Below are 12014 nucleotides of genomic sequence, written 5' to 3'. Positions count from 1 at the left end.
ACTTGCATATAATATAGGGACTAATAATAAAATTTTACCTTTGTAAACAAATCATTTAAAGATACAAGCAATATAAGCTTGTAAATATGAACACGCTGAAAAAACTCTAAAAACCAAGATTCTCTATTAAGCCAAATTTAATTTTCCTTTGATCTTTACAAGCTGTTCTTTGGGCCCAAAAATGGAAACTTCTTAATTCTCTTTTTATTTTTATTTTTATTTTATGTAACTACATTTAATATAATTAAATTATTAACATTTTTATGTTTTGATCACTTAACTCCAAAAAGTCTCAAAATAAACATTGAACTATTTGATAGTTTTTATTTAAGTTATTGGGCTGAGTTTTTTTTTTTGAAGTCCAGCTAGCAAGCTCTAAGCGACAATTGGATAATCGGTATTGTGGTTTAATATCTATCGATGAGTAGAAGAACATACCTAGATCGGAGAAAAAAATTGTTTAGATTTTGGTTCGTAGATTCATGACGTTCAAAATTATTTCATAAAAAAAATGATCTGTAAAAGAGAAGGGGATGGGAGTTTTCGATTAATGCAGGTGGTGCAAATAGAAAATGCCATTAATTTGCCCTATCCTTATTTTGTATGGAGTATGAAATAAGATGAAATATCATATGAAGGAGAAATACGGTTACAGGCTTAGAACTACTCATAACTCTCCCAATCTATAAATAAGAAGAAAATGTACTTTAAAACACTCGAACCCACATCCTCCTGCATTGGCAATAATACACATATCAATTAAACTAAGACTTAATCAACACATTACTTAAGATTTGAATCATTTTAAGTTTGTTTTTAGATTTAAATTACTTTAAATTTCAATAATTTTTTATTATGGAATTGAATTTGGGAGGAAATCAACAAATCTAACCCCACACCAACTCAATCTTGTTTGGATATGAAAGCAAGTCATTTGCCAATACTTGATCTCTGAGTTCAAATATAGTAGGCTCCACTAAGGAAACTGCATGGGAATTTTGTAAGCAGGATAAGAATCTTAATTAAAGACTTAGTATCAATAATTAAATGCATATTAGTTGGAGTGGTTAGCTTTTTCCCATTATCTTAATCTCCCACAAATTTTCCTTTCAAAAAAGATTGCCTTTCCATAATCTTTCATCAAATTTATATTCTTTAAATTTTAATTTTTTTTAAATCGGTTCTAAAATTCGGATAAATAAAATAATTAATTTTTAATTTAATTAATTCAATTATTAATTTAATAATCATTAAATCAATAAAATTATAAAGTGGTTTAGTCATCGCTTTTTTACTAATTCACAAATAATCTTATCTATATCTAATTTTATACTATCAGTTAGACCATAAATTCTTAGTTTAACAAGTTGAATTGATTTATCCAATTAATCGAAAGATTTGATTTTGAGATCCGAACATCGAACATCTTTATCACTCAACTCGAGTTATAAAATTTAGAATTTAGAATCTTTAAAAATTCAACCCTTTCTTTGTGTTTACCAAAGTGTCACCAAACCCTTTCCAGCAAGACTCCTTCCTCTCTTACACCTCTAACCAGTGTTCTAACTCTACAAAAATAGCTTTCAATTTCCATTTCATTTCATCATCGTTATTTTTCCCTGTTTTCAATTTCTCATGCAATCATCAAAAGCTATAGAACCCATTTTGTTCAAAACCCATTTATCCACTATGCTCAAAATCCTCCACAAAAGAATCAAAGGCCTTTTCCCTCGTCTCCGATGGCCGGTTCGTTGCCGTTCAAATTCCAAAATCGTCATTAAAGTCTACACCAAACCTCACGATGATACCGTGAATGGAGGTTCGCAAATTCACCAAAATGGCGAATCGGGTGTTTTAAACTCGGCGTCGGCGAGGCCAATTCGTATAGCGAATTTCAATGCCGCCATGTTTTCAATGGCACCTGCAATGCCAAAACCAGATAAATCTTCGAGTTTTGACTACGATAATGAAGGTTTTACAAAGTCTACAAACGATCACCGGCCAAAGGGTATACTAAAACAATCCCCCTTACACCCAAATTCCATGAACGAAAACGATAGTCTCACGAAACAACAAAAATTCGTGAAATCTAAGCTGAGGGTGTCGATTAATTTACCAGATAATGAGATTTCGTTGCTGAGAAACCGGCAATTGAGCTTCTCGGAAAATGAAAAGGAGGGTGGTGGTCGCCGTCGTTGTAAAGCTCCGGTGAGTTTTTCGATGGATTTGGGGAACTGGTTCGATGATTGGGAAGGTTATAGAAGTAGGAAAACGGTGTTGGAAGTGTTGAGAGAATTGGACGCAGATATATTGGGTTTGCAAGATGTGAAAGCGGAGGAAGAGAAAGGGATGAGACCTTTGTCGGATTTAGCAGCTGCGTTGGGGATGAACTACGTGTTTGCCGAGAGTTGGGCGCCGGAGTACGGCAACGCCGTGCTTTCGAAGTGGCCGATTAAGCGGTGGAAAGTGCAGAAGATATTTGATGACGCAGATTTCAGGTGAGTAAATTTTCTTTTACTTCACCGTCTTTAAATGTTTTCAATTTTTATTTTTATTTTTTTATTCACCCTTTGAATAGTATTTAAGGAACAGTTAAATATTTAAATTGGTTCAACTTTTTAGAGTTGTTCGCATAAGACTTAAAACATTTCAAAATCAAATTTTTTTTGAAAGTCTTGAATCAACTCGGTTCCAAAAAAATTTTAAAGTTCAAACTTTTACTTTTGGGTCGACTTGCTAAAACAACTTGTTTTACTATTCAAAATTAATAAAGTATTTAAAAAATATTTTAAAATTTTAAAAATATTTTTTATTATTTAAAATGAATTTAAGTTAATTCGAGGTGAAAAGTACTTGGCCCAAGCCTATCGGATTGGGCGGACTACACGACTCTTGAAAAAGTCTAACATTTTTACTATAAATTGAGTTGAATTATTTGAAAAATATTTATTTGATCACTTTTGTAAATGTTAGGTTATTATACGATGATTTTGAAAAATTTAGTATTTATGTAAGAAATTCCTAAAAGTTTATCCCCCGAACTTGAGTGTTTGAAAAAACAACAATGGTGGGTTCACATGGATTTAGACCCATACTTTATAATCTATAGGGCATTGTTGGTCAAGTATACTACCCATGGGCTAAAAGAGGTAGATTCTTCAAGCACTCTAGTTCTTGATCGAGTAGGGAAACAAACCCTGAAGGACAATAACATTTTGTAGACTTTTTTTTGAGTTTGAAATCTTTAACCACAAAATATCATTTATTATAAATCTTGATTCAAACTTGAGATTTTAATTTAACTAGTAACCAAAATTAATCATAAACAATATTACCCAACTTTAACCCAAAAATAATTAAAACTCGAAACAATTCAAATTCTAAATTAATCTAAACTCGAAATTTTAACACAAAATAAGTTCGAAAATTTAAAATTAAAAAATAATTATATTTAAATTGACTTATACAAAACTAACCGACATCCAAATCATTTTAGTCAAGAATGGTCCCTTGAACACTGCCAAATCAAGTATCAAATAATTTTAAAGTAAAAACTTCAACTCTTTCTTTTTCGTCTTCATCGTCATTGCATAACCATGTACTTCCAAACAATTATCTTTCATAAACAGCTGTATATTGTTTGACAGAATAAAAGGACTTGCACCCACTTTCTTCATCTTTTATACACTAATTTATTTTTTTCCGATATTTTCCCATTTACCCAAAAGGGAAAAAATTTATAAGAAAATTACCACATTGTTTTGCAGCTCCAACCTATTTTTCCTTTTCTTTTCCCAGAATTTTCTACTCTTTTTTTTTACTTTTTCTTCTCATTTGGGCTAACTTTCCTACCTATCTTCCAATAATTGAAGTCTTATCACTGCAAGTAATAGTTAACCCTACATTAGTTGGGTTCGAGAGCTTCGAATGAATATATGTATTTGGAAGCCTTTTGAAAAAAGTGAACTTAATGGGTTGGCTTTAATTAAATTTTTTGAGTTTAAGTTGAGATTGAATTTTTACCTACTCAAAATACCCCTCATTTACTTTATAACTAATTTTATATGACTAATTTTTATATTTTAATTAGATTTTTTTATTATAAGATTTTATAATATATCTATTATTTAAAGTTTTAATGAGTTGGTGTTATGAGTCAAGCAGACATCAAGTTGAAAGCAAGTTGAAAGCAATAAATTTTAATATAAAAGTATTTTTAATAAAATATTACTGTAATGGGATTTGAACATAAAAGATACATTATCTTCAAAACTTCTAACTTAATTATTTTAAACAAAATTTTTAATATAAACTTTTTTTATAAATATATCTTTTACCTAAATTTTTTTCATTCATATTGTTTGTCATAACCTAAGATTTTATTTAATTTTATAAATATTAATTTAATATTTCAAGGCGAGTAAAGTAAGAGTAAAGGATTATCCTTTTTTTTAATGGTTGGGTGTAGGTATAAAAATTAGACAAATAAAAAATCATCACACCTAGATGCGACCCCTAAGGGAGGGGATCATAGAGACGATCCCTTTAAAATGTAAAATTCTATTTTTGATCCTTTAAGTTTTATAAAATTTTAATTTAACTAAAAAAATTTTCTGATTTCGCTCTAGTCACACCTCACCCTTTGTCATCTTATTTTTGAGTGACATATCCTCATACCTATATTGAATATGAATATTTAAAAAAAAAAACACTAAATAGACACTCAACATCAATGGTTATGTGGACTTTGTGGGTAAAGTTAGTAAAGAAAATAGCATTTAACCAAACACATAGTTTTTAGCTATGTTTGTTTTTTTTCTTGTGGGGAAATTATAGAATTGTGACAATGATGAAAAGTGAATGATAGTTGTTAACATTACTTAAACTGGAGAAGAAGATAGTGCTACAAGCTTTTTCCAACTTCTATTTTCTGTTTGTTTCATGGGAAAACGAAATCATGATTTGAATGTATATCAAATTAAAAGTTAGGTAAAATGTATTGCTGGCATATCTATATTTAGATGAATTAATGAAACACTACAATTTACCAATGTTTCTCAAAAACCTTGCAAAAAAGATAATGGAAAAATTACTTTATTTGAAATTTCTTTACTAATAGCTATAAGCAATGCCTTTGTAGTCCATGTTAGATCGCATGTTTAATTGTCTAATATAATAAGAGTGTCACGTTATCATATATTTAAGTATTTAAGTTTAAGTATTAAAGTTGACTTTGTTTCTAGTTCAGGTATAAAAGTGAATAAAAAAAGTACAATTAGTTATTAGTAGAGGTGTCCATGGGTCGGGTTGACAAATCGAGGCTTGGTTCTAAAAAAAATTATAAAAAGCTTGTTTCATTGTTCAAAAATTTAAAAAGTATATGTTTATAATTAAAATTAACTTTTAACAATTCGGGTCAGATCTATCTGAAGTGTAAAAAAACTTATTCAAGCCTGACCCATGTATAGATTTACTTGTTAGGTTCAAGGGTGGCCAAAAATTACATTAAAAAAAACTTATTCAAGCCTGACCCATGTATAGATTTACTTGTTAGGTTCAAGGGTGGCCAAAAATTACATTAACGTATTACCTAAACGGGTGGCTAGCTTTTTCTAATTATTTGGGGAAGAATGTCCAACCATGACATTAAACTAGACATGTCAATTGAACGAAATAGAATAATTTTAGGTCGTGTGAATTTGGATCAATCATTTTGGATTTTAAAATTTTCTGAGTAATTCGAGTTCATATCATTTCTAGTTCAGTTATTTCGGGTTTAACTTTATTTTTTTTTAGATAATTTGGATTTGTAAATCGAATTTTTTGAGTCTAAAATAATTTTGGTTTTGTTATTTAAGTTTGACACTCGGATCATTTTGGGTTTGGTTATTTAGGTTTAACACTCAATTCAAAATATTTTGAGTCATTTTAAGTACAAATTATTTTAGATTTGAATCCTTTCTAGGAGATTCAAATTATTAATTTTTTTTTATGATTAAATCATATTCGAGTTTCTGAGTTTAGGTTTTGATGTATCTACTAGTGAAGGAACTAAAAACTTGTGCTAATGATTCCCTTGGAATAATTGACGACAGGAATGTCCTAAAAGCAACCATTGATGTGCCCCAAACAGGTGAAATCGACTTCCACTGCACTCAGCTCGATCATCTCGATGAGAACTGGCGCATGAAACAGATAAACGCAATAATTCAATCCGACGATGGTCCACACATTTTAGCTGGAGGCCTCAATTCCTTGGAGGAAACAGATTACTCCACAGAGAGATGGACTGATATTGTTAAGGTAAATATCCATGGAGCCCCGTTATATTTTAATAGGTAATACTATACTAGTAGTCACCTAAATATTTGTAAATATTTTTTTTGTCACATCACTATTTAATTTTGTCTTTTTGATCATCGGTTGATGGTAGTTTTTAGAATTGGTATAATAACAATTTTAACCATCAATGTTTATAAATTATGTCAATTTAGTGTTAATTTAAAAAAAAAATCTAACTCTCAACATTTACACATTGTATAATTTAGTCTAAAAAAATAAATTTATCAGGTAAATTTAATTGAAAATATAAAAAAAATGATAACACTAAAAAATTCAAGATAATAATTTTTATTTTTTTTCATTTTTTTTCATTTTTTCTCATTCTTCTAAAAATAAACTTCAATGTCACAAAGAAAAATAAAATTGCAACAAAAATAACAAATTACATAATGTGTAAATGTTGAGAATTAAATTTTTTAGATTCGTGACTAAATTGACAATTTATGGATGTTGAGGGCTAAAGTTGCTATTTTGTTAAATTTAAAAATTGGTGATAAAAAAATGATAAAATTGAATAGTTGGTTAAAATTTTTATAACTTTTCATAATCGGATGACCATATTATTACTTTTCCATAGTTAAGTGACTACTAATGTAGTTTACCTATTTTAATTCCCAATTCCGAAAGCAGCAACGTATCCATAAATGTACTTTATATTTTACAGTACTATGAAGAAATTGGTAAACCAACACCAAAGGTTGAAGTAATGAAATACCTAAAGAATAAACAGTACACTGATGCCAAGGATTTCGCAGGGGAATGTGAGCCCGTCGTCGTGATTGCCAAAGGACAAAGTAAAAAAATAACCCCACCAACTGTTTGATTAAAATTCTCAGTGAATGTCATGCGAGCATGGTTTTATTTTTTTCTATGCTTGCAGGTGTGCAAGGGACATGCAAGTACGGTACTCGGGTTGATTACATACTAGCATCTCCGAATTCGCCGTACAAATTCGTTCCGGGTTCGTATTCGGTATTGTCTTCAAAAGGGACTTCAGATCATCACATAGTGAAAGTCGACGTAGTAAAAACAGATGAAAATGTCAAAGAAAATGGCAGCAGGAAGCGACGGCAACAACCGAAACAGAGAGTCGTGAAGATTACAGCAGACAGTTCTCCATCAAAAAGCATATGGAAAACACATACATGACGGGAAATTTATAATTTGCTTTAAATAATTTTGAAATAGAAACGATAGGGTTATATTGGTAAAATTATCATGTAGTTTTTTATACTAGGAGTCAGATTGCATTTTGTTCATTCTATTTAAAAAATAGGCAACTTAATCCCTGTACATTATATTAAAGAGCAATTTGGTCTTTTCTTTTAAAATATCATCAATTTGTATTATTAAAAATTGGTCTGGTTGACAAAAAAATTAGACTGTTGCACGTGGCATGTCATTTGTACTTCATGCTAACGTGCAAAGACCAATTTTTAACAGCAAAAATTGATGAAAATTTTAATTGAAATGATCAATTTGCTCTTTGATCTAATGTATAGTGACTAATTTGTCTATTTTTTGAGTAAATGTGACAAAATGCAATCTGACTATCAATACAGAGGTTCCCATGATATTTTTACCGAGTTATATTTGATTTGGGATTTATATGCGTAATGTACATAGTTCCTGAAAGGAAAACAATTTAAAATTTAATAAAATATATTTTTTGTCATTGCAATTAGACATGATAATGGGTCGGGTCACTTGTCCAGGCCTTCAGGCCCACTCAAAAAGTGGGAGGGTTTGGACAAAAAATAAGACTTATTTTTTAAATGGGTTGGGCCTCGATAATATTTTTGGTCTGAGCTAGGTCCAACCTGAATTGGCCTAAAAAAAATTCTGTTGCCGTTTGTTGCCATTTTTCTATTATTTTGCTATCATTTTACTATTATATTGCTACTATTTTATTATTAATGTTTGGATATTGTATAATTCTTATTTTATTGTTAATTTTGCTACTATATTAGAGGCATTTGTTTCCTAAGTTGTAACTATGTTAGTGTTATTTAAGTATAATTTTTTTAATTTATTAGGAAATATTTATTTTAATATTTTAGTGTATTTGATATATTATATTTTTTAAATATTATTTTATATAAAAAATAATATAAAATTTTTTAATGCATGTTGTGTTAGGCTCAGATTTAGCATTTTTTATTCAAGTCGAGCTTAGACAAAGTTTTAGGTCCATTTTTCGGGTCGGGTTGGGCTCAAGCCTAAAAGTTAACATCAGCCTAGCCTGGCTTGTGATCGGATCTAATTGCAATAATTTTTTTCGTTTAATTAGATTAACTTTTCCTTTAATTTTATTAACTATTTTTTTTCAAAAATCAATTGATGGACTTTGATGTTAATGGACTTTGGGTAAGTGAAGTCAGTTAATTATTGGGAAAAAAAATATTATATTTAAAATAGGAGAAGGGATTCACTTACAATATTTTGTATCTTTTCGTACAATTATTATTTTAACAATTTATCAGTTGAATTTGTCGATATAATTGTACTTGTTATGTATGTAAATTTTTGAACCGACCTAATATCTTTATCATAACAATCTAAAATGCTATATATGTTAATTGTATGTATTAATTAAAATATATTAAATTATTTTTTTAAGATTTATTTATATTATAAATATAATATGGTAAAGAAATTAAATTTTTTTTTTCGTTTAAAACAGTATATTTTTAAAGCCATCTATCTAATATATTTTTATTATGTTAGAAAAATAAATTTTGTAAACAGTATTTAAAATAAATAATTAAAAATAGTTTTTTTTTGAGGGATTGAATTCTATAATTGCTTCAAAACTTGCTACAGTAATATATATTTAAAATATTTTGTTTAATATATAATTAAAATTTTAAAGGTTTAATTTGTTTTTCAATTCTATTAATCTAGTACAGTATTTAAAATTAGTTTTAAATTAAAAAATTAATTATTTTAAAATGTTTATTAATTTTATTAATTTAAAAAAATTAAAACTATCGAAAGTTTATTTGAGAAATCATTTATTTTTAATAATATATTTAGATAAATTTTAAAAATATCTGATTATGTTTTAATTATATTAATTAAATATCTTAAAATATTTTTTTATTCCTCTAATTTTTTTAAATTATTTTAATACCCGAATCCATTTTGACTAAAGCTAAAATCTAGCTGTCCAAAATTAAAATAATCCAAATGCATCTTTCTTTCATTTTCTTCGTACCAAAATTTCAAAAGTCATAACACGTGTCAAAATCCCTGCTCTCTTTTTTTTTATTTTTATTTAAACAACCCGCCTGTTTCTACTGCCACCGTCTTCCGCTACCACCGCCACCACCAAGTTGTCCAGTAAGTGAACCCGGTTATCAACTGTACCACTAGCCTCAATTTAAGATGACAGACGACGCGTTGTTGAAGCAACTAGAGGAATCAACGAAGGATTTCTCTCGTCATCAGGCCGAGACTCTCCGATCCATCCTCCAACACCAGCGCGGCGTGCGTTATCTCCAACGCCACCTCCCCGGTGCTGGAGATCACAATTTCCTGATCGACGCCGCCACTTTTAGACTCTCCGTGCCGTTATCTTGCTACGATGACTACGCTGATTACATCAATCAATTAGCCGACGGAGACAAGTGCACCAGTGATGATGATCACGATCATCGCCACCTCTTGTCCGTTGTGTTGTTCTAATAGGGTCGGAAGCGTGTAAATTATTGTACTAACTTGGATTGTTTTCCATTAAAATTGTCTGCCATTAATCATAATGTTAACACGTTGATCCTCTCGTTTGCTTCTTTTACAGGTAGCTGATCTACTCTACTCTACTTATTTCTTTTAGAAGTCAACAAAAATTTCAATATGTTTGACTTTTTAATCTTCTTTGTTTTTGAGTAGTTCTGGAACGAGTTCAATGAAGCCTAAATTGATACCTTACTTTGATTCAACGCTTTCAAAAGGGGCGTCGCATATAGCTCATCAAGGAAGCGCCGCTGTTCTTCGGAAGTAATTTTCTTTTTCAAATTTAAATAAGTGCATTATGATTTGATCTTCTTTTCAGTTCAAAGACATTTGTTAATTCGATGATTTTTATTTTTTTTTTCAATTTTTAGGTTTTTTCCTCCAAGGCCCGAAGTGAATAAGAGGCTAGCATTTATATATGCCGATAGCATTACAACAACGAAAGGGGGTTTCAAGGTAATGGCAGCTTCTTCATTCCCTTTGCATAGTAGTAGTAATCCGAATCGCTCTCTATTTATGTCTCTCAGCAGCCCCATGGAAGTGATTCTTGGATCAAATGTTGAGCACCAAATGTACTGTCACCTTCTCTGTGGTCTTAGAAATTCTGATTCTATAGATGCTATTCATGTCCCATATGCCATAGGTTTGATTAAAGCTATGTGGGTCTTAGAATCCAAGTGGAAGCAACTATGTGATGATATTGAAAAAGGGATCCTGTGTTCGGTGATTAATGATGTTCGAATGAGGGATTCTGTTGTTCAGGTTCTTGGTGGACCACAACCAGATTTGTCAAATAGAATTAGATTGATTTTTGAAAAGAAGGATTGGGGTGGGATTTTGAGTAAATTATGGCCAAATGTTCGATATATTAGAAGTGTCATGACCGGTAGTATGAAGCAGTACTATTCCAAGCTTAAGTACTATGCAGGGGAGGTACCTCTGGTAGGTGGGGATTACTTTGCATCAGAGTGTTGCGTGGCCATTAACTTGGATATCAAGCAACCACCTGATTTGACTAGATTTGTTATGCTTCCAACCGCTGCATATTTCGAGTTCCTTCCATTTGATTTAGCTGAGAACAATGTTGTTGGTGAAGAAACTGTGGATGTTTGTGGTGTTGAAGTAGGGAAGGTGTATGAAGTAGTTGTGACTACTTATAGAGGGTTTTATAGATATCGCCTAGGTGATGTTGTAAGAGTTGTTGGTTTCTACAACTCATCTCCCTTGCTGGAGTTTGTGATGCGAGCTCCTAAAACTTCAAATGAGATAGTGACTGAGGGAGATCTGATGGCTGCCATGGAAAATTTTCAACTTGTACTGAGAAATACTATGGGCATGGCGATAGAGATTGTGGAGTTTACGAGTTCCGTTGACTTTGGTTCAAGTCCTAAGAGATTGAAGATCTTTATTGAAGTTAAAGACTGTGATATGATTTTGCAGGACAAGTTGCAGGAATCAAACCTTAGAAAATGTTGTTCAGATCTCGAAGACAGTTTAGGAAGTATTTATAAGGTGCAGAGGAACAAAGGAGAGATAAGCCCTTTATCACTATCAGTTTTGAAATGTGGTAGCTTTGATAGGTTACTAAAACTAGCAATAGAGAATGGAACTCCAGCTAGTCAATATAAGCCACCTAAGATTATAAGAAACCCTAGCATTGTTGATGTTTTGAAAGAAAATGTTATTGTGACTATATAAGCTTAGCTAAAGAATCTCTATATACTCAATGGCTTGCAGCCCTTTGCTACTTATAGGAATAATTGAAGGTTGGTCTTCAATGGACTTGTCAATGTGCTTTGAGAAACAGAATTTATCTTATTTTATCAGTTCCTAAATACTTGTGAGCATTGAAATGCCATACAAGCTATAACTGGATTCATATGTAAACTACTATCATATTTATATTCTAAACAGAACGATAGTTGCTTCATTTGTGT

At 30.5% G+C, this 12014-nt stretch overlaps 2 protein-coding genes across 2 annotated transcripts; both read left to right on the top strand.

Moving 5' to 3' along the window:
- The first annotated feature begins 1411 nt into the window (after positions 1–1411).
- Positions 1412–8017, top strand: LOC107941295 (uncharacterized). The gene is made up of 4 exons (XM_016874853.2): positions 1412–2498; positions 6096–6303; positions 7007–7136; positions 7223–8017. Exons 1-4 carry the CDS (start codon positions 1636–1638, stop codon positions 7489–7491), a joined length of 1470 nt encoding a protein of 489 aa, XP_016730342.1. The 5' UTR covers positions 1412–1635; the 3' UTR covers positions 7492–8017.
- A 1534-nt stretch (positions 8018–9551) lies between these two features.
- On the top strand, positions 9552–12007 carry LOC107941290 (probable indole-3-acetic acid-amido synthetase GH3.6). The gene is made up of 4 exons (XM_016874850.2): positions 9552–10013; positions 10112–10141; positions 10234–10341; positions 10449–12007. Exons 1-4 carry the CDS (start codon positions 9730–9732, stop codon positions 11773–11775), a joined length of 1749 nt encoding a protein of 582 aa, XP_016730339.1. The 5' UTR covers positions 9552–9729; the 3' UTR covers positions 11776–12007.
- Positions 12008–12014: the final 7 nt, after the last annotated feature.

The sequence above is a fragment of the Gossypium hirsutum genome, chromosome A08 (assembly GCF_007990345.1).
Source record: "Gossypium hirsutum isolate 1008001.06 chromosome A08, Gossypium_hirsutum_v2.1, whole genome shotgun sequence".
NCBI classification, from domain to species: domain Eukaryota; kingdom Viridiplantae; phylum Streptophyta; class Magnoliopsida; order Malvales; family Malvaceae; genus Gossypium; species Gossypium hirsutum.
This window is presented reverse-complemented; position numbering and strand designations above follow the sequence as displayed.